The 25,790-nt window shown below is 46.1% G+C and overlaps 2 protein-coding genes across 3 annotated transcripts in view; one reads left to right on the top strand and one right to left on the bottom strand.

The window, feature by feature from the left end:
• The window catches only part of C23H1orf216 (chromosome 23 C1orf216 homolog), a 281,686-nt gene that overhangs the window by 83,673 nt on the left and 172,223 nt on the right, over positions 1-25,790 (bottom strand). The gene's annotated exons all lie outside the window — the stretch shown is intronic.
• The window catches only part of AGO3 (argonaute RISC catalytic component 3), a 40,099-nt gene continuing 16,368 nt past the window's right edge, over positions 2,060-25,790 (top strand). The window contains exons 1-13 of one of the 2 annotated variants that reach the window (XM_069875347.1): positions 2,060-2,231; positions 10,823-10,994; positions 14,982-15,102; positions 15,633-15,841; positions 16,988-17,124; positions 19,902-20,036; positions 22,231-22,318; positions 22,464-22,611; positions 22,903-23,022; positions 24,018-24,140; positions 24,320-24,453; positions 24,899-25,083; positions 25,356-25,515. In XM_069875347.1, coding sequence (XP_069731448.1) covers positions 2,213-2,231; positions 10,823-10,994; positions 14,982-15,102; positions 15,633-15,841; positions 16,988-17,124; positions 19,902-20,036; positions 22,231-22,318; positions 22,464-22,611; positions 22,903-23,022; positions 24,018-24,140; positions 24,320-24,453; positions 24,899-25,083; positions 25,356-25,515 — 1,751 coding nt within the window. In that variant the 5' untranslated portion in view covers positions 2,060-2,212. Of the gene's footprint in view, positions 2,232-7,122; positions 7,151-10,822; positions 10,995-14,981; positions 15,103-15,632; positions 15,842-16,987; positions 17,125-19,901; positions 20,037-22,230; positions 22,319-22,463; positions 22,612-22,902; positions 23,023-24,017; positions 24,141-24,319; positions 24,454-24,898; positions 25,084-25,355; positions 25,516-25,790 lie in introns of those variants that run through there. The other variant, XM_069875348.1, reaches the window with a different exon arrangement.

Consider the following 25,790-nt stretch of genomic DNA (forward strand, 5'->3'; position numbering starts at 1 on the left):
GCCCAGAGAAGTCCTGGCTGCCCCATTCCTGGAGGGGTTCAAGGCCGGGTTGGGCTTGGAGCAACCGGATCCAGTGGTGGGTGTCCCTGCCCATGGCCAGGGGTGGGACTGGGTAGGTTTTGAGGTCCCTTCCAACCCAAACCATACTGTGACTTGATGATAAAATGTGCTGCTCCTCCAACTCTGTTCCATGCTTTGGGGGCTGTAAGAGGCTCCGAAGTTCTCTAGGGACAGATGTCAGACTCCTTTTGTCATATTTTCCTTTCCCCAGCTTTGAAATACCTTGCCTATGTCCTACAGTTTATGGCTGTGTCTTGGGGCCCAGCGCTGAAGGCTGTCTGCCATCCTCTGAATTCTTTGGATCTTTACCTTGCAGATGCGTATCCCTGTACCTTTTGACGATGAATTATTTAGCAGTTGAGCTCTGTGGGTTTTTGAATAATGCTAAGGAATTTTAAGGAAGCGCTTGCTAATAGCACGCATTCACCAGCTCGTTTTCTTGAACTGTAGCATGCAGAATGCTCCTATGGGACTGAGATCTGTGGACTCTGCATGCATCATTCTCCTAGTTCTAAGATTTTACCACCTTTCTGAAAGAGCCCTACTACAGAAGAGGAATATTTGCAGTTCTGAGGGGGCTGTTTCTGTAAGGGAGGTATGACAGAAAATCGTGCCTTGTGCAGCAGGGTCTGAAGCTTTGGAAAACAGATCAGATGCCTTGGTGTCGGGTGTTGGATTGGCATTTGAGTCCTAGTCCTCGGTTCTGGTTACAGTGCAGAACCAGAGTGCTTGCACGCTTCTGAAGCTTGTGCAGAGACATCTCCCTCTGCCATATCTGCTTGATCTTGGTGATCGTGTTTCCCTTTCCCTCTCAGGATTCCATTTAATCAGGAAATCATCGAGTAGTTTAGCGTTCATTTGGAATCCTCACTGTGTAAAGCCGATACCTGGCTTTACACTTTAAGACTAATCTCACTGGCAGTCTCCAAGCTGGTTGTTGTTGATTCTGAAATCTGGTTTATGAATCCCAAACTCCTCTTATGCTGGTCTGAAGCTCCAGTCCTTCCAGTGACGCCGTTCCAGCTGTTTGGCCAGCGCCAGAGAAGGAGACTCCATGGCCTCCCTGGAGTTCTTCTGCTCTATCACCTGCACAGGAAAGAAGTTTTTTCCCCTCATCCTGTCCCTGGGCACCACTGAGCAGAGTCTGGCCCTGCCCTCCTGCCCCCTACCCATCAGATATTGATCAGCATTGATGGGATCCTCTCTCTGTTTGCTCCTCTCCAGGCTGGACAGACCCAGGACTCCCAGCCTCTCCTGCTGAGAGATGCTCCAGTGCCCTCCTCATCTCTGTGGCCCCAGCTGGGCTCCCTCCAGTCATTCCTTGTCTTTCTGGAGCTGGGAAGCCCAGAGCTGGATCCAGGACTCCAGCTGGAGCCTACCTAGGGCAGAGCAGAGAGGAAGGAGGACCTCACGAGTTTCTCCCAGCCCCACTGCTCCAGCCTGTCCGGGTCCCTCCGGATTACACCCCGGCCTGCCGGTATGGGAACCGCACCGCTCAGCCTGGTGTCATCTGCAAACTTGCTGAGGGTGCCCTCGATCTCGCTGTCCGTATCGCTGATAGACATTACACAGCACTGGGTTCCTCTCTGAGGAAACGGGGAGGCCGCCGGCGGGGGCGCTGCCGTCCCGCCTCTCCGCTCACACAGGCGGCTGCGGGCCCGGGCTTTGCAGTCTGCGGTTCCTTCCCGCCTCTCCGCTCACAGAGGCGGCTGCGGGCCCGGGCTTTGCGACTCCTTCCCGCCGCCGGGAGCCGCCGGGCCCTCCCCGTTGGCGCTGCAGCCGCCGCCATTCCCGCCCCGTTGCCGAGCAACCGCGCCGCTTCCCGCCTCGCCCGCCACTTCCGGCCCCGTCGACCGGAAGGGGCGCGCGCGCGAAGGGGGCGGGGCTTCCGACGGGGGCCGGGGCCGCTCGCGCGGGGGGGGCGGGACTTCCGGCGGGCTGGGGCCGCGCGCGAGCCGGGGCCACGCAACTTCCGGTCGGGGAGGGAAGGGACGGAGAGAGGAGGGGGGGGATCCGGTCGCCGCCGCCGCCGCCGCCAGAGGGAACGGGAGCTGCGGGCCGGGCCGCGGCTCTGCGGGGCCTCCGACCGCCCAGCACCGCCCCGAGCAGCCCCGAGCCCGCAGCCCCGAGCGGCTGCGCCCCAGCTCCATGAATGGAAATCGGCAGCGCAGGTGAGCGCGGCCGTTACCGGGAGGAAGGCGGAAAGCGAGGCCTGCGGGGGAGGGAGAGGCGGCGGGGGTGGGGGAGAGAAAGCGGGGCCGTGCGGGGGTGGGGGAGCAGAGAGAGAAAACGGGGCCGCACCGGGGATGGAGGCGGGGGGGGGGGGAGAGAAAATGGGGCCGCACTGAGGATGGGGGGGAGGGACCCGGGCCGCACCGGGGATGCGGGGGGAGCAGAAAACGAGGCCGCACCGGGGATGGGGAGGCGGAGGGGGAAGGGGAGAAAGGGGGGGCCGCACCGGGGACTGGGGGGCTGCGGAGGGAGCAAACGGGGCCGCAGTGGGGCTGGGGACGGGGGAGAAAGCGGGGCCGCCCCGAGGGTTGGGGGCGGGGAAGCCAGCGGGCTCGGTCCGTCTTGCGTAACCCCGTAACGCGGTGAAACCGCCGCGGGAACCGGGGCTTGGCCCGGGGAACGATCGTTCGGCGTCTCCCACCGGGCGAGGCTGAGGTTTGGGCCGCCGAGCGGGGGGTCCCGGCCCCTGGAGCGTTAAGGCGGATCCCGGGGGCCTTTGGGAGCGCTGCCCCCCGGTTCCTCGGCCCTTTGATAGGGGCAGCGCTGCCTCGTGCTCATTAACTGGGCTTCAAATGGGTTTGGGAGGGGGAGAAGTCGCTTCTCCTTGAGCTCATCGAAGAGTTTCTCCTCGAGTCCGACCAAAAAGTGAAGGGGAGTTGGGGTTTGGGCAGCTTTTGATCACAATTCGGAGTGTGGGGAGCTGCTGGAGTTCCCTTTGTGCCCCCTCGGGAGGGGCTGCAGCTGGTGGAAACGGGAACACGAGATGGAAGGTTTCCCTGCAGGACGGGCGTCTGCATCCCACCACGTGTAGATCCCACCTTGTAACTTATATGGAGATTTAAGCAAATGATGGATTTGGCCAGAAAAAAAACTTGCCACCAGGCTATGTCCTTGCTTAACGAGGGATTTGATGGAGTTGAAACCATTTTAGGAAGACGCTGGGTTTCAGCAATCTGTTGGACTTACGGAGATATGCTCATAAACTGCTTGTGTTAAACCTTAATTATAACCTGGTGTGCTTCTGGTTGTATCGTAATAGGAAGTAGATTTGCCGGTGTAGCCTGTAAAGCTCCTGGATTTCCTTTGGTTGGGTTTCCCTGTTGTAGGCTGTAACGTGCTGGATGCCTACGGCTTGTGCCATCACACGGGGCTTCTTGAGGGCTCAGCCTGCCCAGCATCGTGTGTGGCGTAAGGGGTTTTTATCCATGTTTGTTGGGTGATGAGGGAAGCGTTAGGTGCGACGTTCACGCTCAGGGAACCATCTGGCCCTCAGAGGTGTTGGTGCAGGACACGAGCAGCCCTTGGCGGAGCAATCAAGGGTTAAATTCTGTCATACAAGAGAGAAAGGCATTGAGTCGTGCTTCCTTTTCTGTATTTATAGATGGTAGGATAAGCAGAGCCTCCGACATAAAGTAGAGAAGCAAAGAGAGGGTTGTGAGTATCTTTAGAGGAAAGGATGGCAGTGGGTGCCGGTGAGGCTGTGCTGTAGGTGGCTTTTTATCTGATAGGCTTGGCCTATGGAATCTGGAAAGTACAGCTTTTCCAGTCCAGATCGCTTGAACGTGGTTTAAAATAGGAGAAGGATGTGAAGCGGCTGTTTAGAGTGCAGGTTGTGGTGAAATCGAGTCAACCTAGGTGTAGCAATAAGTTGCTCGCTAGGAAAAGGTGAAATAAAGTAAAACCAGCTCTAGGTGGAAGATCTAGTTTGGTGTCACACATCGCGCTTCCACCAGGAGAGCATTAAGGAGACTTCCAGGAGGCAGGTGCTTTAAAACATGGAACTGAGGGTGCTCCGGGGTAGAAGTGAGGCCAGTGAGTGTTGTGGGCGTCTTCATCTGTGTTTCATAGACTGTTCCTCCAAAGCTCACAGCAGTTTGTGTTTGTGTCAGGCGGGGTTTTCTCATCTCCAGTGGAGCGTATTTGTAGGGAAGCCCTGCAGGGATCTGTAGTCTCCCGTCTGCTTTTCCATGCAAACCTTAAACATGTAAAATTTGGAGAATTTGCTTTTCTCTTTCTGTGTTAAGGATGATCTGGGGGGACCACAGGGAGTTACGTGTTTGTGGGTGGGGTAGCGGAGGGAGAGGGATGAATCATACGTGCCCTCAGAAGTTACTCCGTTCCAGAACACGTGTGATTGGAGTTGCAGGACTTTTCTTCTGGAGTTGCAGTGGAAGCCGTTTCACTCACAGTACGGACTTGGCAAATTGTTTCGTCCCCACAGCTTTACTTCCTTAGCGATAAAGGTGACAGGCTATTTCTTGAACTCATGAATTAAAAGAAATGACAGGAATATGCGGCTCATCTGCCTTTCAACACATCTGGTGTGCATTTAAACGGTACGGTTGTCGGACTGCGGTCTCCCACTGTATCTGGCTCCAGCCGACTCCTGCGGTGGAGAGCAGAGTCCGCCTGCAGCTGGGGTTTTACAGCTGGACTGGATGGTGTGGAGATGCAGCTCCAGAGGCTCGTACGAAATTTGCAGCGTGCAGGCTGACTGGCCAAGTGATCCGAGAGGTCTTGATAACTGCAGTAATTTTTCTCTCGTTAGACTGAACTGTTATGCAAAGCATAACCTCTTAATATAAGAAAAGGTTAGGGCTGGGTACAAGTCACTTGTTTCCCAACGTTCTTCACAGTTGCTCATTTCTTTGCGCTTTAATGCATTTCTCTGAAAACAATGGAATTCGTTATGAATTTATCGCTTCTTTTAGTTTTGTTCGTGTGCAAAACTTGTCAGGACGTAAAGAAAATTTCAGCATTATGGTTGGAGAACTTCACCAACTGGTGAAGCTGTGTTTCATTCTGCACGGACCTTTCTAGCTGTGTGGTTCTCACTTGAGGAGTAGGATTGTGCATCTCAGGTCTCGCTGTTCTGCTCTGAGATAATTTTCAGATAGTAAATTGGAAGAAGGAGAACTGCTGGCATCTTAAATTTGAAACCTGAGTAGCAGTTAATGGCCAGTACGTTTCCCTCTCTCTGTTACAGCGATTCAAAGTTAGTGAGTCAGGGGGAGGGATGATGTTTTCAAACCAGTAAATACCAACCAGGGAAATAAAAATGAGCGTGTTCAGGATTGCAGATTCTTCTATGAAGTGAGGTTTTAGCGGAAATAGAAGTACATGTTGGTAAAGGTTTCTTTTAGTTGCAAATAAATATGGGGGGGGGGGGTTGCCGGTCTCTTCTCGCACTGTAGTTAAACACTAAATTTACGATGTGCGTGTAAGCTGTTTTTTTCAGCTTAAAGCTCCTTATTATTAGGTTTTTAATGGTTCAGAAGCATTTATTACCTTGTAAATGCTTCCAAAGCACTTTGCTGTATGTTCCGTAACTTCGTTAGGGCAGAACGCTTTACCTACTAGTATGGACCTGTGCACTTGGCTGTCCCTGCACATGGCATCAGCATGTTGGCTTCTGATGAGTTTTAACATGACTTATAATCTGAAAACTTAAAAAAAACCCCAACCAACCAAAACAAAAAAAAAAAAAAAACCACCAGCCTAAATTGTGAGTAGGAATGTTTAGGAAATGTGGATTGCATTACTCATAAATAATGTAATGCCACCCAGCGAGGCTGCTGCTGCAGATATAAGGCAATTCATGATTTCTGGCATAAGGAGCTCAATTATTGAAACCAACATTGAAATAAAGTCTTCTCCGTCTATTTTTTTTTAATCTAGAATTAACTTATTTTTCGGAAGTGATCGGATTTTCTTTGAGCTCCATGCGCTGCGCCTCCAAGCCCAAGCAGAGGCCGGGGGCCCTCTGAAAGGGAATGGTGCTTTCCCTTCCATCCTCTCCCTGCTCCGTGGAGAGCTTTCTCCTGTGCAGGCTCCAGCCTGAGGACAGGAGCTGGGAGACAAACCTTCCTCACTTTGCTGAGCTGGAGGTTAGATAACATTTTACCTGTTCTCTGTTGTGTTTTCCAGGCTGTTCAGTCACCTGCTCAGAGATTTGCAACTGTTTTATAAACAGTTAAGTGATTGTCTGTTAATATTTTGGGTTTATAATGCTAAAGCCCACAGCAGGAGAGGATATTTTTTTGCTGGAGGCTTGTTGCTGGTGTCCCTTTCTGCCAGGAAGGGCTGATACGAGGAAGTCTCTACTTGCTGTTAGCGTCTTGCTAGAAATCAGTATTCTGCTTCATGCCGTAAAAATGCCTCACATGCCAAAAGCTTCTGTAAAATGGTTTGTTGAAAGTGTGTGCAGGTTCCTGTGCTTGCGCTCGTTCCGTTCAGGCTCGATTGCGCTTTGGGCTTCGTTCAGTTGCTAGGTAGATTCCAGGCTGTGTGTTGGATGCAGGCCAGAGTGTTCTATACCGCTGGCTGCATTGCCATAGCAATTACCACCAGGTTTTGTTGTGTTTAATCTTTATTAAAACATCTGTAATTCTGCAGAAGAAAACATTGGATTCAGAGCTCATTTAAACCATGAGAGGGGCTTCCGTGTTGGTGTGGAATATGAGCTGACTTTAACGGGAAACTTCACATTGTGGATCTGGGTAGGGACAAGCGCGTATTTCCACTGTTTTCCAGTCCTTTTGGAGTTAATGGTTCTGCTGGTGGAGGTGCTGTGTAGCCACACTTGAAGTGGATTTCAATGTCCACCTATTTTTAACATTGCTCCAAACTTCAGCTCTTTGAAGAAGCAGTGTTGGTGTGAGGTTTTTTTCTTCAAGTATTTGATGTATTTCATAAACGCCACATTTCTCCTATCTCAGCAGTCTGTTTTAAGGTTTTGAAATACTGCTTTCCTCTCATCAAGCCCTCCGAAAGCGACGGTTCCTTTCTTGTCTCTTTTGAGGGTTGTTGGAATATTGGATTAAATATTGACAGAGCTCTTCAAAGCGCCGTCCACCAGGTGGGACAGGGTGGCAGACGTGGAGGGTTTGCCGCGTTACCCAGCTGGGTGCGGTAACTGGTTCACCTTCCTGCATGTGTTGGCTGGGAACAGGAATCGTGTGCCCATGGGAAACCCCGGTGTAAATCCCCTGGGAAATGCAGCGGGGGATTTGAGAGGCCAACTCCCCATTGGGATAAGGAGAAATCCATGGTCTTGGTGTGCTGGCGGGCACTGGGGTGGATGGAGCAGAGGAGCTTCCCTGGCGTGGGATGAGGCTGTTTTGCAGGGACGTTGTCCAGGCTTTTACTGCTGCCTGTTTATTGTGTATCTGCTTGTGAGGAAAACATCTTCCAACGCTGCCGAGGGATGTTGATGAGTAATGACCTCAGCGAATGCTGTAAGCAATAATTTATAAACTGATGTACCCTTAGCTTCTGAAGACACTGTTTCTTTTCTGGCCTGTGTATGACTTAAATGCTTAGTTTAGTATTTTCTCTGCTGATTTTTCCTGTCTGTTCTCGAAGTGACCGTACTTTCAGAAGGTTCAAGTTGTTCTGTGGTTGCCCTTGTATATTCTTGAAACTCACTCCCTTGCTGTATAAACATCTTCCAAGAATCTGTCTGGAGCATCAAACCCAGTTCCTATCTGTGTGTTCATTGTTCAGTGTTATGAACCAGTTGGCTGCCGGTGCTGGGAACTTCCCTTATCTGCTTTTATGAATCAAGTATTGTTCTGGTGTGCTAACAGACGTGGGTTATGGTTTCTCTTGACCTTTAAGACCACACTAGGGCTATGTACATATTTGGTCAGATATTAGGGTAGTAATGGTTTCTTGAACACAAAACACTTTCTCCTCTAAAGCTTGTGGACAGCTGAGCAGGGTGGAGCTGCTCTTCTGGAGGTACCAGGAGCTGGAGGTTCCTCCAGCTGCTGCAGGGCCCGGCCATAGGCTTTGGCAAAGACTTTAGGAACTGTAACGGTTTTGAGATCATAATGGTTAACGAACATGAAGAAATCACTCTGCTGATCATCGCAGTTCTGTGCTGTGTAGAATGCCGTCTAGTATTTTTGGTTCTTGTGTTTATTTCCATTCTCTTGACACAGGACTTAGGCATGAGGGTGGGTGAGTCACTGATACGATCTGGAGCAGTAGCTGTCCTTGGAGCATCATCTGTTGTTCAGGTTTTATTGGGTCTGAGTCACAGGTTTGGAGCGGTGACACAGACGTTTACAGCGTGCAATCTGGTGGTTCAGGGTATTTTGAAAGCCGGGTATTCCGAGAGGCTCTTGCTCTATTTGGACAGTGACAGCGGAACTGAATTACAACACACTGGTGTTTGTAAGGTAGCTTGTCCAAGGGAGCATGTGTATCACACAAAGTGATAGCAAAATCAGCTGTTCTTAAACATTATTCCTGAACAATGTGTAGACCTGTGCTGCTTATTCATCACTTGATCATGAATTCCTGTTTGCCACAACCTGGCTTCTACTTTCCAGGGTGAGTTGTTACCAAGGATGTGTGTGTGGTGCAGCTGAACGAGAGAGGCTGAAGAATGCATCTGCCTAACAACAGGTGTTTGTGTGTTTTGCTCACTGGTCTTTTCCAAGGAGCAGATGTTGGAGGCCCCACTGCCTGCTTGGCTTTGAGTAGAGCTGCTCTTCTAGGACCCGGGATCTGAAGCGCACCCTGCCTGACCTTAGTCATGAAGCGACGTTGCTGTGGTTTAGGGTTGTGCCCCTTGAGTTGTGTTAACGCAAGCAAAGGGGTAACCGACGGGATCGCGTTCCCACAAAAGGGTTTTCTCTTCTCCAGCAGCTGAGTGCTCGGTTAAAAAGTTCAGCTAGTGCAACTTCCAGAGGGAGATGCAGACAAAGATTTCAGCCGTGCTGGATCTCCCTGTTCCAGGTGCTTCAGCTTCTTCACCAGCTCCATGCGGACTCCCTTCATGCTGACCATTTCTTCCGTGCTTGCAGCTCTCAGCAACTGTTTTTACATCTTACACGATCTTAATAAATGATGTGGGGAGGGGACAGGACAGAAAAGGCTATCACGACCTTTTTGCCACTAGCTTGCTTTTAGCAGTTTTGTTAGCATTTCCTACGGATATGAGCTAAATATAGACAATGGGGCGTACGCATGGTAATATTAAAATAAGCTATCAAGTCATTTCTGTCACTCAAATGTTTAGTAGTAATGTTTTGTGTATGCTTATATTCTGGGAATGTATCCGGAGTAAATTGTAGAGCTGCTTTTACTGGTGTGACAGGATGAAAATTAAGAAAAAGTTGAAGAGAACAGATGCTTGGAACAAGTTTTGCATAAGCATAATCTGTGAGGGTATTTGAAATGATGCTGCTTGGTTTATGTTTTTGTTTTATCTTATGGCTGGAAGCCAGTCCCACTCAGAATTTTGGGTAGGCATTCTGGGTAGAGCCAGACAAATGTTACAGTGGAACTTTGCTTTGACGTTCACCTCTTCTCGATACACGGTTTCCTTGAAGATAATATGAGCTTTTTCCAGGAATAGTGGAGATTAATCAAATGGCGAATAAGACATTTTTTACCAGCACTTGACATTTTAACTCTTCTGTGAAAATGAGTGGGCTGGAATTGCTCTCTGCGTCACTGAGTGGGAGTAGAGGCGAGAGCTTTTAACTCACTTAATCGAAAGCTCTGTAAATCATGACATTTGTATGATGAGTAATTTTTTAAAACTCAGGCTACAAATCATGTTGGATTTGTTGTTTCCTGACTGCAAAGAGAGGGTTCTAAGTAGAAATACTAGTAGAAATTTTTGAAAGTGGACTGTTTACTACTGTTTTTGGTTTGGAAGATGTGAGTAAGCCAGGTCTTGAGCTGAGGATTCTCCTCCAAACGATGCAAAGTCAAATAAATAGATAACCAGATGAGAGTCTAACAGATATTACTGGACAGATGTTTGGAGCTGAGTTTCAAAATCCCCATCTCTTATTGCACGTTTTGGTGGTTTCTTTAAGCAGTGATGGACATTCCTCTCTGATGTCTCAGTCAACAGTTTTACAACCCTGTGTCTTAATCTGCACCTTTCCTCTTGTGGTCAATGAGCTTCATCAGTGCAGTTAGGCAGGAGGTGATGCTTTTATTCTTTGTCTGTTTTCATCCAGCAAAGTTCAAGAATCATCTGTCTTCCAAGACTGAGCTAATAATAACAAAATTAAGAGTTTATTGCAAACAATGTACATTGGTCCAGAACTGCTTCCATATTTTTGTGTTCTGTTTTGTGTTCTTGGCATGTTCAGAGAAGGATTCTGAAACTCTTTAGGTTCTAAATGGCCCACGAGCTTTCCACCATCACAAAGTCTTGTGAGGAAAAGCACATTCGTTTTTGTTTGTTTGTTGAGGAAATCTCCTGGATTTCTTCATGCTGATCCCAAAAGCTGAAACTCATCAATAGGAAAACAGCCTAGGTGTGGTGAGGGTGGCTAAATGGGTTTGTTTGGAACCTCATAGGTCAGCAGGTGGTTTGTGTGCTGTTTGATACAGTTCATTTTCCTTTCCTTGTTCCCTCATTTTCCCTAGTGCTGCCTGGCCATGAGTTGGTTCAGGAATTGCCTAAGGCTGTAAAAGAGGAGTGCACGAATGAGTCTTGGTGGGAGACCAGTACGTGTTCGGGCTTATCTTCTGATCTGTGGTATTTTTCCTTCTGCAGGACCTGTCGGGGCGCAGCCCCTGCTCATGGTGCCCAGACGTCCTGGCTATGGCACCATGGGCAAACCCATTAAACTGCTGGCCAACTGCTTCCAAGTTGAAATCCCAAAGATTGATGTCTACCTCTATGAGGTGGATATCAAACCAGATAAGTGTCCTCGGAGGGTGAACAGGTAAGGAGATTACTTTTGTCTTGTAAATTATACTGATCCTGAAATTGTTAAGCATCGGAAGGACCTACTAAAGTAAATACAGTTTCTGTGCAGCTCAAAATCTGAGTGTTTTGCTATGGAGACCTGGGTAAAAGTTTTCGCAAACATCTGTGCGGCAGATACGGAGCCTTTCCAGGTTCTCTTCAGTTTGGTGGTGACCAAATGCTGTGAAGGGGCCGGCATTAGCGGTCACAGTGCTTTGTGAGCTGGTTGGCAGCAGTCCCTGTTCTTCAGGGCAGCATAAATGCAGTATAGCTGTAGGCAGTTACCTTTTTTGGTTGCAATACTGACTGTTGAATCATTTGAGTTAGCAGGAATCTGCTCCTCTGGGTCTTTTTATCCTCAGTTGATCCTCAGATACATTGCAGCATTGGTTAATCTGAAGAATTCCCCGGTTTAATACACTCGGGTGCTGTCCTGGGAAGCTGATGACTAAAAGCCGCTGCTGTGGGTACAGGAGGAGACAGGCTGCAGCTGGAAAACTTCCGATAGGGTAATGGTAGAAAGTACTGCACGCAGACTGGTTTTCCCCTTGTCCACAGATATTCTATGCAGTCAGCTCAGTGTACCTGGAATGGTGGGTTTGAGCCCCACCTGTGTCCTTTCTGCGTTGTTCAAGCATTTTGCGCAGCACGTTGCCCTGTGTCGTCTTTTCGTGTCTGCTGTGCATTAGGGTCACTTCAGTCCCTTGCTGGGCTGCTTTATTTCTCGATTGCTTGTTAAATGGAGAGAACATTTTCATGCATCTGCGCTCGTTTAGCGATATGACAAACTGCACGTGTGGATTGCTGGGTTCTTCAGCCTTAACAGATTGCCGGTATACCTTTTTATATAAGGTCTTGGTGTATTTGAGCCTGAACCTCATAAATTTTGGGAGCTAGAGAAACCTTCTCAGAAGAAGTAAACTGAGAACCTGGTGTTAGAGCTACAGTCGCTTTTGCTTTTTAAAGACTACAACATTTGTATTTCCTGTATTTCTTCTCTGCATTGAATAACTTTTTTAGGTGGAGTTGTTAGTCTCTTGTAAAATCTGCTTCATCTGTTAAAGTTCAGGGAAGCTGAAGAGCAATTTTTTCCTCTTTTATCTCCAATTCTGGCTTTTTTGGTGATGTTTGCAGCACACAGGACTGTTTATGCCTTGTGCAAATCTTGGGTTGAACATCTAACCCTTGCTTTCGACTTTTGCTGGGCTGCGTGAGGGTTAGTGGTTTCCCAGAAGTGCTCTTTATAGACTGGAGTTAATTTTAAGTGCTTTTAGAGGTTTCTCATTGATAAATGTGGTTGTTGTAGTGGAAGTGTAGTTCAGGTGTGTGTGTGGCTTTGCCCAGCAGCTTGTCAACTTTCTCTTCTACCAGTAAAGCCACAGTTAAGCTTTTCCTTACTCCTGTCACCACCTGGTAGAAGCAGTCATTTTGCTTCTGTCAAGGTAAACCAAAAAGACTGGTTGAACCCAGGCAGCAAACCTAACGTTTTCCTTTAATAGTCAAATATTTTCAAATGAAAGATGAAACTTGTTTTCCCACTTGACAGCAAATACAGAATGTAAATTATGAATCCTAATATAAGCTGTCATTTAAAATCTGAAAGCTGAGGGGTGAAGCTTGCATGCATATTGGTTTTTTCATAGTAGGGAACTGTGAAATTGATTATTTAAAAATAGTGCTACTTTACCAATTTCTTGTGTGTAAAAATGTGGCAGATGTTCCTTCAAAACAGCAAGTGCTTGCATAAATGAGCCCAATGGAGGAATATCGTGTCTGCTGAGTGGATGACTTTGGGGACTGTGCTGTAGGTTGCCCACAGGAGAATGGCTTTTGTAATCTAAATCAAAACCAGAGTCCTGAAATACCTGCTTTGAAGATTTTTCCTTAGAAATATATTTTTCCCTGCTCTCCTGCAAGCTGTGACAGTTATTGCTAAGAAGCTGGTGGATTTAGAGAGACTCGGCTGTTCTGAAGTGCTTTCTGACTAACGTCCTGTCCGCATGCTCGTATTTGGAATAAAGAGGGGTTGTAGTTCCTGAGTAGTTGCTGGTTTTTAAAATTCCCCAGCTCCCCGTTATGAGTTTTACGCTGTAGAGAGGCTGTAAAGTCCAGCATCTGCTGTTTCCTTTTCAGTTCCCTTTGCAGCGCAGCTCTTTATCGCTGGCTCCGCTGTGCTGTGAGCTGGAAAGTGGGAGGTAAATGTTGCTTTGCTCTGGAGCACGCTGACCGTGTGGGACAAACAGTAGAGGCACAGCTGAGGACTGGAATGTGGGAGTACTGTTCCACAGAGCCTCTTGTTTCTCCCTCCTTCTCTTGCCCTTCATCACTGGCTCTTATCCGTCTGCTTCGTCACGGGTTATGTTGACAACAAGCAAGCCCTCGGTTCCTTTTGCACGCTGATCCCTGTGCGTAAGGGAATGGAGCTCCTAATAAGCTGGATTTGTGCAGGGGCACAATTCTGTACTGAGTAGATACTGGGAAGGTGTTTAAGTTTATTAACGTGCTTTTAGCCAGGGCTGGAGCACCTCCCATATGAGGACAGGTTGGGGTTATTCAGCCTGGAAAAGAGAAGGCTCCGAGGAGACTTTATAGTGACCTTCCAGCACCTGAAGGGGCTACAAGAAAGCTGGGGAGGGGCTGTTTACAAAGGCTTGGAGTGATAGGATGAGGGGCAATGCGGATAAACTGGAGAGGGGCAGATTTAGGCTAGACATAAGGAGGAATTTCTTCACAGTGAGGGTGATGAGGCCGTGGAACATGTTTCCCAGGAAAGTTGTGGCTGCCCCATCCCTGCAGGTGTTCAAGGCCAGGTTGGATGGAGCTTGGGCAGCCTGCTCCAGCGGGACATGCTCCTGCCCATTGCAGGGGGTTGGAACTAGAAGATCTTTAAGGTCCCTTCCAATCCATATGATTCTATGAAAGAGTTTGGATTCTGAGAGTTCAGTGACATAAAGACAGAAACTGGGAATTTCTCTCCCCCTTCCCCAAGTCCTGGTTGAGAGGTGCAAGTACTGCTACTAATTTTGCTCTAGAGGCAGTCAATATTTCAATATTTATCTTCCTGAAGACTTTGGGGTCAGTATTGCCTGGCCAGGTGCTGGTGGGCTGCTGCTTTATGGCAGCGTTGGGTTGCACACGTGTAGGAAGAGAAGCGTTTGGTTCCTGCAGAACGAGAGAATGATGATGTACCAAGTCAGGTAAAGTTGTGCCACTGAAACACAAAAGAATCTCCAAAGAATTAAAATCCTGAAGGGATGTTTTGGTTAGGGGTGTTGCAAAAGTCTCTGTGGGTCAGATGTATCCACTGCTGGTGTCAAGAAGCCTGTTTTAATAGAGGATGAAATTTTTATTATGGTGTTCAAGTGTAATTTCATGCTTGTATCAGGTCATCAACTTAGGTGAATCAGTAATTGTGTGCAAATTTGATCCGGCTTTTACTTGACCTATTTAAAAAACTCAGATTATTAAGGACTTAAAGCTGAAGCTTTTGTTAGGGTCCCTCATATTTATCTACAATGTAGGCAGAATTCCAGGCTCCTGAAGGGCAGTGAGCGTTGCTGGATACAGCAGAAGGAACTGTGCTGCTTCCACGTACCAGCAAGACTTCCAGTCATGAGCCTGTACCAGTTTTCCATAACACAAGCTCGTGGGTTTCTTCCCAGGGAAGCACGTCCTTGCTTTGCCAGTGAAGGTTGTGCAAAGGCCTTGGGCGCTTCTGGGACTTCCTGGCCTTATCTCAGAAACGATAATTCCAGTACTTTAACATTGTGTTGATTCTGATTTTATTCTTTAGTGTTTATCTCTTCTTTTAGCTGAAGTATGTGAAGCACCTGTTTACATCAGTGGGTGTTGTTGAATTCGCTGGAGCAATATGTTTGTTCAGCAAAACACAGGGAGTGTGGGAGCCAGCTCCGCTCTGGCACCTCTTCGGAAACATCCTCACTCTAAATCTCAACTTTTCCAGGGAGGTGGTGGACTCCATGGTGCAGCATTTTAAAGTGACAATATTTGGGGACCGCAGACCAGTTTATGATGGCAAAAGAAGCCTCTATACAGCCAATCCGCTTCCGGTGGCCACTACTGGGGTAAGATAACTGGGGCAAAAGATATTTGTGACAGCTTCTTAGGAAAGAAAAAGAAACAAGACTAACTTCTGATGTTGCTGAGCTCAGAAAAAAAACTGGAATTATCTCACGGTATCTGTGTTGGCATGGAATTCTAACATATTTTCTGCAAATCCTGTGTATGTCAATGTGCTGATAATGGTTGCAATCAGAACCTCCCTCAGAATTTAGTAGCCTCTTTCTACAGCAAAATCTATTAAATATTGAGTTTTACAGACTGTAAAACATTGAAGCAGTATTAAAAAATCAAACCACAGTTTCTCTGGAATTAAGTTTTCTGATTCAGGATGACAAAAGATTACGTGATCCTCCTCTTGGTGAGGACCTTCTTCTTTTTATTTTGTGCATTTATTAGTGTACTTTGATATAAAATGTGCTGTGTCCTGAATATCTTGAGTCTTTGAGTCTCTGGCCCAGTTATGAGAAGTAGTGAAGACTCCAGGCCACCAGAGATTAAACAGCTGCCTTTTTTTATTTCCCTCCCCACCCAGGTGGATTTGGATGTGACATTACCAGGAGAAGGTGGAAAAGATCGTCCCTTCAAAGTGTCAATAAAGTTTGTTTCTCGGGTGAGCTGGCACTTGCTGCATGAAGTTTTGACAGGAAGAACCTTGCCTGAGCCTCTGGAACTAGACAAACCTATCAGCACTAACCCTGTTCACGCTGTCGATGTGGTGCTCCGACACCTCCCCTCCATGAAGTAGGTTCACTCTCTTCCTGCAGTCTGTCTTTACATGAAGTATCCCAGTGGGAGACCTTCATCCCTGTTTCTTCACAAGAAAATGATCTGGGGAGGTTCTATGTGTCAAAATGTATTGTTTCTGTAGGCTTTTAAACTCTGGAGCAGGTGATGTGTGTGTTAGACAAGATCAGGAAACCGCAAGCTCTTATTATCAGCCTTAATTGAAATGCCGAGAGGTTATGGTTTGCTCTAGCACTGCTTTCGTGTTTTCTGCTCAGGTTGAACCAAGTATCAAGCAGGGATTGTCAAAAAGCACTGCTCTCTTTAATGCGTTTGTACACCTCTCCATGGTGCGTTCGTCTTGTGTTCTAAATGCACAGTAGAGACCAGATGCCAGACCTAACAAGCCTGTTATTCTTTGTCTCCGAACCCTGAAGCATTAAGGAAAGCCAAGTTAATTTTACTTTACTTGGTCAATGAAAGTTACCGTTAAAGTTTGATTTCTGGCTTCAGGCAGTGCGATGGCTTGGCCCTGCTGGTTTTCATTTGGTGGAACTGGCTGAAAAAATGGCTTGTGGTTTTATGCAAGCCAGTGTTCCTCAGCTACCCTGAATCCTAAGGAAACACGAAGGATGTTAACCTCTGTACTAATGTCTGTCCATCAAATGTGAGGGGGCATGGAGGTGCGTGAGCAGCCGTTTTCTACCTGAGAGAGAAACACTGGCTTCTCCAGTTCTTTGTTTCCACCAGTCATTCCTTCTCTCAGTGCACGTTGTATTCAAATGCTCCCTAGTAAAATGTACATAGTGCTGTTAAGAGGCTCAGTCCCACATATGCGGTGCTGTTGCACAGACTCTGCTGGGATACAGGTTGGGCTTTCTTGAAGCGGAAGATCAGGAAGAGTAAGTTAACAGAGTTCTCCATTTGTTCTAAACACTGAAAGTGGTTGCGTGTGGCTAAAACTATTAAATCTTTTGTCTAAATCTAAATCACTGCAGTGGGAACAGCAGCAGCGTTCAGAGTTTGTTGTTTGGACTTAGTTTTAGGCACAGAGCCCTGGTGCACAAAATTCCAAAACCAAAATAACACTGTGTATTATAATCTATTCTGGAGATTTTTATGTGGAAAGGAATAGCATAAACCTGTGGCCATCTTTTTCCCTAGGTACACCCCGGTGGGCCGCTCCTTTTTCTCCGCTCCAGAAGGCTATGATCACCCCCTGGGTGGAGGGAGGGAAGTCTGGTTTGGATTCCATCAGTCTGTGCGGCCTGCCATGTGGAAGATGATGCTCAATATTGATGGTAAGTTGGGATTCAGGGATTAAGAATAAAGGGAGGGAATGGTTTTCAGATGAAAGAGAGGAGATGGAGATGGGATCTTGGGCAGTAAGGTTTTGCTGTGAGGGTGGGGAGGCCCTGGCCCAGGTTGCCCAGAGCAGTGGTGGCTGTCCCATCCCTGGAGGGGTTCAAGGCCAGGTTGGATGTGGCTTGGAGCCCCTGATCCAGTGGGAGGTGTCCCTGCCCATGACAGGGGGTATAACTGGATGGGCTTTAAAGTCCCTTCCAACCCAAACCATTCCATCATTCTGTGGTTCAGTCATTTTAGTGTCATGCACTTGAGTTTGTGTCACATTTCTGTGTGATAATGACTTGGTGCCATCCATGCAAAGCAGTTTAGTAACCAGAAGCTGTTTTCTACACCAATTTCTTAGCTCGTGTTATAAAGAGTTAAAGGAGCTTAGAGTGTTTTGCTAGAAGCTTTCGAACTTATTATAGACAAGGGGGTTTCACCTGAAAAACAGTGGTGACTCATTGCTCAGTTTGAAGATTTAGTTGTTGTCTCTTGTGATATCCTTAAACACAAAATTAATTGTCAAGGCAGCCTTCTGCAGAAGTTGGAATGATAACAGAGTGAGATTGTAATAACGTCTGCGTGCATACGTTGGCTTCCAGTTCAGCCAGTTCAGACCAGACCTGTACAGCAAAGGCCACCTGGAAATGCTGGTCTCTTTTTCTGGATTTGTCCTCATGTTGTTTGGGCAAAAATTTACTTGCATATTAAAGAAAAAAAAACCTGTAGAGGAATCAAAAGCCCAGCACAGCTTGTTTTTCCTGCTTAATGTTCTTTATTGGCACATGCATAGTAATACAGGCTTAGGATTGCTCAAGATGTGTCCCTGTGCAGCTGCCCGCAGTAGGTGTTGTTCAGTACTTCCAAGAAAACGCTATGAGATTGATCACAAACACTTTTGTGAACAGGGCTAATTGAGATGGGCTTTCTTATGCAAAATCAGATTTGCTCTGCGCTGCTTTATTAAGTGCTAGATGAATGCATCTGAGATCAACCGGCGCATGTGTCAGGCTCCTTGGCTCTAAGCACTCAGTCTGTTTAGTTGTTAAACCTCTATTGAAAGTGTCAGTGTTTGAGATGCAGGTGCTGCCTAAAGTTTTCTCTGATTCACATTCTGTTCTTGCTGCCTGTAATGCTTTATATGCTTTATAAAGCCAAGGTAAATAGTCTGCTTTTTTAGGTTTAGCTCTCCGGGTCAGGATGTCCTTAGCGTCTGTTTGGAGCATAATAAAATGTTGCAGATGATGTTGGGCTTTCATGATGAAAATTTGAGTTCTGGATTGCCTAAACTCATTACTTCAGCTGGGTTTGTTCTTGTGAAATTCCCTTTCAGACAGGAGCTGTGGGGTAGCAGTTCTTGGAAAAAGGAACGTAAAAATGTTACCAGTCTGAGAAATAACCCATGCTGGGTACCGAGATAACCACAGTTCTGGGAGGACAAGAGTATTAATTTACACCATTTATGATGTTATTGCTTTCTGTGAAGTAAACTTTTCCTCTCAGCATTAGAAAGCTTAATAGTTACTGTTGCAGTAGGAATTTTTCAGTCCTTTCTGTGAATGAGAAACTTCAGAACTTTGAGCTGCAACTTACTGGGCAGTCGCTCTCTGTCCTGATTCCAGACTGCAAAGGTTATGTTCAAATCCCATCACTCGATTTTGATTTACTCGCTGAATTGGTAGGAGGGTCTCAGTGCAGCCTGTTTCTCTGTGTCGCTTGTGTTGCTGCGGGAGACAAACCGCACGCTGGCAGTCGCCGGGGGGTTCGGTTCTTTGTGTTCATTCAGTAATCGGCGTCCGGAGGTGTTGGCCGGGGTGCGTCATGTGAAGTTGGCAGCCTGCTCGAGTGACGCATGTCTGAAGAATGTTTTGTTGCGGTAGCACAGAGATGTGGTGGCTTCAGTACATGAGGTCTGGAAAACTAATAAAGTGCTTGTTAGGTATTTCCCTGCCCATGGCAGGGGGCTTGGAACTGGATCATCTTTAAGATCCCTTCCAACCCAAACCATTCTATGATTCTATTTCTTTTTACTTGTTGCCATTTAAAAAGTATGGAGTGTTTTGCTTGAGCTCTCGTGCCACCTAATCTCTCTGTTAGAAGATATTGTTCCCTTTGGTTATGACTTTAAGTGGATTGTGTATGGTCTTCCTCCCATGGAATTTAACCATCCTGCTTGAAACCCACACGTTACCGTTTCACGCGATTGTGTTGTATGCAGGGAAGGTAGGAGATTTTGGTAGCTCAAGGGTTGCACTGTGCTGACACGACGTGTGTACAGGTAAAATAGTGCTCATGTTTCTGCCAAATATTGTTTCAGTAATTGAGCAGATCTTATCATGGAGCAAATTACGTTGCATATTGTATAATCTTAGCTTTTCATGTTCAAAAGTCTTCAGGAGAAAGATATTAATACTGTCCCTGCTTGCAGCTCTATGCAGTCAAAAGAGAACGTCTCTGGGATGTTACAGTGCTGTAGAAATAAATGTTATCTGGGAAAAAAGACCTTTAATGCAGAGTAGTTGCAGGATGAGTGTTCTAGAGACTGATGTGTCGCCAGCTGTTGTATACTTAGTTATTGCAAGGTGTGCTGATCTCTTTAAAATCTTACGCTGCACAATGTTTCCAGGAGGGTCATGTGGAATTCCGAAGAGCATCTGTTTATGTACTGCTTCCTGACATTCTGACTTGGTTTTTGGTTTTTTTACACTTAATATTTTGCTCTCTTTAGTTTCTGCCACTGCCTTCTACAAAGCACAACCTGTAATCCAGTTTATGTGTGAAGTTCTTGACATTCATAACATTGACGAACAACCGAGACCTCTGACTGATTCTCATCGGGTAAAATTCACCAAAGAGATAAAGGGTGAGTAGAAATGCCTCTGTTCTGTCCTGGGCAGCACAAACTTATTCAAATGGACTTGTTTTAACTGCGAGCCTCCTGGTTAGCATGTGTTAGAGGGGCCCCAGAACTGCCTATAAGCAATGTGACCTGCTTATAGCTCTGGTCTTGACTGAAACAGGGCGGCTCTGCAGAAAAGAAAGATGAAAAATGAGATGTGTGGCTTAAAGAGAGAGAGAGAAAGCCTATTGTTTATTGCCTGGATAGGTGTAAGTGGCAGCTGCCTTGTGGCACGTGAACCTCTCATATGTGACGGTCCCTGAGGCCGTGGTGGTGGTGTGCTGTAGGTCTGCTCTTTAAATGCTCAGGCAAAGTAGAAATTGGTTTCAAAGCTAACGTCATTGATTTGAAGGTATGCTGTTGTAGCGACTCCTAATAACTGATTGCTTTATGGAAAAACAAGTACCGCTTGCTGCCTTGCAGCTGAAGGCCAAATTCCATTCCAAAGGAATTGCATAAGCTGCTAGTTTGAGTAGTTTCACTCCATATATGCTATTTGGCTTTGCATTTTCTTCTATCCTTTCATTCCAGTGTACTTTGCAGAGAGAGAAGCCTTGAAAGAGCTCAGCTCTTCAAAGCTTTGCTCTCAAACGCTTCTCACTTGATGCAAGATTAGATTGTATTGAAAATCTGGGCAGCAAAAAAAGTAAATGGGAATCGTAGTCAAACTGATGTATTCGTGGAATAGTCATTAGTGGAAAAAAACTTAAAGGAATTATTTTGTAGCAGTCCTAACATGCCTCCTTTTTACTTCTACCTATCTGGTAACTGGAGAATGAGAAGCTCTCTCTGCTTGATCTTGGATGCCTCTGGCGCTTTGTTACTGCAGTCAGAAGATGCCGATGGATTACCTTGGCTGTCAGTGCTTGTTTACTACTGTAGTATCTGAGAGCTCCAGCTGAGACGCGATCACAGAGGGTGAAACAAACCCTGCGTTAAAGACCTGGCAGTCTTTGAGCAGCTCTGTGGGAGGGTGGTGCCTTCTGTAGTGTCACATCAGATTAATGACAAAGTGGTGAATGGGTTCCAGATATCTCTGTGTTCGCAGCCCTTTTCTGCTTGGCCACGGGGCTTCAGGGTTTCTCTTCTGTGTTTTCTTTTAGTGCTGTGTCAGGGCAGTGGTGGTTTGGTTTTGATTATGCCGTCCTCTGAGCAATCCAGATGTTAATGTTGCAGTTGGTGTTGTCAGGAATTGAAGGACAGCTCATCCTCTTTTGGGGTGCCTGCATCCCTTGTAGATTAAACACGGTATCTGCTGTCTGGCACTTAGGGGCCTGGTTTGATGTGGGGTGTTCGGTCTGTGTCCACGATCCACACGAGCCTCAACAGAACAAGTTATCCAGCTGCTTTCTCAGAATTCTTTTCTAGGAGACTGTAGGTTGAATCTCTTGAATAACAAAGCCCTGTTTTCAACTGCCTTACCTTCTGTTGGTCTGTGAAAAGACGGAACAGCATGTCGATGCTATGCAGCACTTGTGTGATCAGCTCAGTACTTCAGCAGATGTTGAGCCTGCTCTCCATGTACAGCACAGACAGTGTGTGCACGGTGAACAGAAATAGTCCCTGAAAGCCTCTTGAAGCTGCAGTTATTATTGTGGAGAGAGAGTGGAGTCCAGTGAGCCTCCGGTGTGTAGGCTGGGTGCTTTCAGACAAGGTCTTCAGCTGCTCGAAATCTGAAGTTAGACTTGGTCAGCCTGATTAAAGAAAATTACAGGCTGAATGTAGACAGAAAGCTGGGGGGGGGGATGAGCAATAAGGTAGAAATCTGGTTTTGCCCTTTTAATTTCAGTTATGTTGGAGCTGTTAGTTTTAAGAGGTACACAGCGTTGAGAATGAGAACAAAAGAATGGGTAGAAATGGCCATCTGTGTCTGAGATCAGCACATGCCTGTTAAATGAAACTGCTACGAGAAATTCGGATGACATTGAACATTAAGTATTACACATTGTGATCTGGTTTTGAGGATAATGCCCGATTAGTCTAAAATCAAATTACAGTGAAAGCAAAATGTTTAGAGAACGATCATTTCTTAGGTTTTGCTGTTCAACGCAGACCATCAAAGCTGCTGGATTGGAACATGTTCTGTTGTGAGAAACCTTGTGTCTCCTGTGCAGCTTTTGTGTAGTTGTGACCTTGGGGTTTTGGTGCTTTTGTGCAGGTCTGAAGGTAGAAGTGACTCACTGTGGGACAATGAGACGGAAGTACCGCGTGTGTAATGTAACAAGAAGGCCTGCAAGTCATCAAACGTAAGATGCTTTTTGTCAGAGCGTAAAATGCTTGATAGCTTAACACTGAGTGTGTAACAGCACCTGATATTTCCTTACTTTGGGGGATACTGTTATTTGCCAAGTATGACTTCTGTACCTTTTAATAAAATGTGTCTCTCTTCAGCTTTCCTTTACAGTTAGAAAATGGCCAGACTGTGGAGAGAACGGTAGCACAGTATTTCAGAGAGAAATACAACCTGCAGCTGAAATACCCTCATCTTCCTTGCCTACAAGTGGGACAGGAACAGAAACACACCTACCTGCCTTTAGAAGTAATGAATTACCCTTATAAATCAGCTTGTTTGAGTAGCTGTGTAACTTTGCAAAACGATAACAAGCGGTGTGCTTCGCTGTACGAGCACTTTTACATATTTACATTGTTGTTATTCTTTTATTTCACTAAAGCTAATCACATTTAAAACTTTCAAGTCTAGCGCTATGAGAAAGAAGCATGCAGTGGCTCATATGCATCGGTGTGTTCTGTAGAGATTGATAGTGTGTATGTGCAGTGTGCTGGGAATGTTCCAAAGTGCCCCCGTTGATGCTTCTGGTTTTCTCTTCAGGTCTGTAACATCGTGGCCGGCCAGCGGTGCATCAAGAAGCTAACAGACAATCAGACATCAACCATGATAAAGGCCACGGCGAGATCCGCTCCAGATAGGCAAGAGGAAATCAGCAGATTGGTGAGTTCTTTCATTCAGTCTGGTGCAGTACCACTCACTGGGCTTTTAAATGAATTTATGAAATGGAGTTTAGCATGCAGATTTATGAACGTGAGATTTTCTTCTGGGTAGTCGTCTTTTCCTTGATTCCTGCTGATATTGGAACGCTGTACTTTTTGTTTTTATAGGATGCTTATATTTGTGGTGGTGGTAAACACTTTCTTCAGAGTCTGAGCTCTTGATTTGTACTTGGGTCTTCAAAATATTCCACTTTTTTCTGCTAGTTTGAAAATGGCAGCATCTCTGTAACACCACTTAAGCTTAAAAGGCACTGAAAACAAACTGAAGCAACTTGATTTGTTTCAAATTGTACAAGGAATCTGTAACAGGGTAGAAAGATGCTTCTGGGTCTCCTGAACCCGAGTCTTGTACTTGAGACGTTTGACTACTTTCCTTAACATCCACTAAGTGTATTCACCTGACAACTCCATTATCCCTTCTTGGTGCTGAATCCAGACACTCTAAAGATCAGTGTTCTTCTGACTTGAAATATCATAAAACCTGAACGCTTTTAGTTGAATACTCTAGTAAGCCAAGAGTTATTGTTTGAAAACGTCTGGGGTTTGAGCTGACAAGGTAGCCAACATTTTTTAATCAAAATAAGGCTCGTCTGGAAAATACAGAAGACCCAAATGTGCAGTAATAAAAGGAATTAATTTAGTCTTGGATGTGCTTGTCTCTAAAGGAGAGTGCTTTTTGAGCTATCCTGTGAGTAAATATACTTCTCTTAAATAAGCCTGCTACAAATGAGCACTTGAGTGAGTAGGGAAATGAAAGTTCTCAGCCAGTGTATTTCCTGGTATCAGTTGTTTTCCCTGGGGATAGGTTGATGGTGCCGAGCAGTTAAATCTGAGCCATTTTCAATGGCAAGGGGCTTGTTGAACACTTCTGCAGCATTCGTGTTTGTTATATGAATTCTAATTAGGTATTTCTATTATGTGGGAAAACTCTTCCAGGTGAGAAGTGCAAATTACGATGCAGATCCATTTGTTCAAGAGTTCCAGTTCAAAGTCCGGGATGAGATGGCCCACGTGACGGGGCGCGTGCTCCCAGCTCCCATGTTGCAGTATGGAGGACGGGTGAGGGCTTTGGCTTTTCTTTTATTTCTCTTTAGCAGAGAACTTTCCTGCACACCTTCGCTGTTTTAGTCAGTTCAGCCGAATGGCGTGATAGAGAGATCAGAGTTTGGTACAACCTTGCATTATCTCGAAGCTGTAAATTTCGTTTCCTTGATGATCTGTTGGTTTTGTTTCCGCAGAATCGAACAGTGGCAACCCCAAGCCATGGAGTGTGGGACATGAGAGGGAAGCAGTTTCACACTGGTGTTGAGATCAAGATGTGGGCGATAGCTTGCTTTGCAACGCAGAGACAGTGCAGAGAAGAGATACTGAAGTAAGGCATGTCGTGGTTCAGGCTTTCAGCTGTTCTCTTAATGAAGCAGTCATAGTGAAAACATGAACATAGGAATTCTAATGAGCGTTTTACCTGGTTTTAATTATCTGAGGTGTTAGAGAATCAAACTGATTTGCTTCTTTGCTGGAAGCTACAGTCAGAACACTACTTGGGTGCATCTAGGGTTTTGGTCACGTTAGGATGTTGCTGCTTTGTGGACAGTTCCTTCTAGCATCTTGAATGAAGCACTAAAGGGGTCTCAACTAGTTTGTTTAGGGTTTTTTCCATTTTGGCCTGTGGTGTTTCAGAGCTGTATGGCCTCCACATAATGAATCTTTTCAAAGTGCTGCTTTAAAAGTGGTTTAAAGTCCAGTTCTGTCCCCTCCTGCACTGGTGGCTGTGGGCTGTTGCTACTGTAAAAATTCAGAAAACTTCTCTTCTTTAGGGGTTTCACAGACCAGCTGCGCAAGATCTCCAAGGACGCGGGGATGCCGATCCAAGGCCAGCCCTGCTTCTGCAAATACGCCCAGGGTGCAGACAGCGTGGAGCCCATGTTCAGACACCTCAAGAACACTTATTCAGGGCTTCAGCTCATCATTGTCATCCTGCCAGGGAAAACCCCAGTGTACGGTAAGGGGATTTCGCTGTCTTTACACATCTGGTCAAGCGTCACTTTGAGAAATTTGCTGCCCACCATATGTTACAAAATTCTTTGGGACTGTTCCTCAGACTTCAGAAACCCATGTTTTGTGTCTGAAGATAAAATAAATTAGAAGCAGGGCTGACCATGAAGTTATTTTGCAGAATATATACATTTAATATATTTGTGACTTTGAACTAAGATAAAAATACGCTAGTACTTTGAAATGGACTCAAGTTATATCCTGCTACTTGCTTCCCAGCGGAGGTGAAGCGCGTGGGAGATACGCTGTTGGGAATGGCCACACAGTGTGTTCAAGTCAAGAACGTCATTAAAACATCTCCACAGACACTATCAAATCTGTGCCTGAAGATTAACGTTAAACTAGGAGGAATCAACAACATCCTTGTACCTCATCAACGGTAAGGATCTCTGTGGAGACTGATTTGGATTTTGTGTAACAGATGTTTGATGCTTAGCACCCAAAATTTAAAGTTTTAAGCTGAAATATTCTTCTGGTAATAGTATATGCTATTTGAATTAAATTCCTTCTTGTCTGGGCTCTGAGTTAGGTCTTAAAACAAGGATCTTTTTTACTGTTTGAACAGTATCAAAAATCTGAAGAGAAATTGCAGATCTAGAAGTGTTGAAATATTAATATGACTGGACGTTTTCTGCAAGTTTAGGAGCACAGAAC

This window comes from Phaenicophaeus curvirostris, chromosome 23, assembly GCF_032191515.1.
Source record: "Phaenicophaeus curvirostris isolate KB17595 chromosome 23, BPBGC_Pcur_1.0, whole genome shotgun sequence".
Taxonomy (NCBI): domain Eukaryota; kingdom Metazoa; phylum Chordata; class Aves; order Cuculiformes; family Cuculidae; genus Phaenicophaeus; species Phaenicophaeus curvirostris.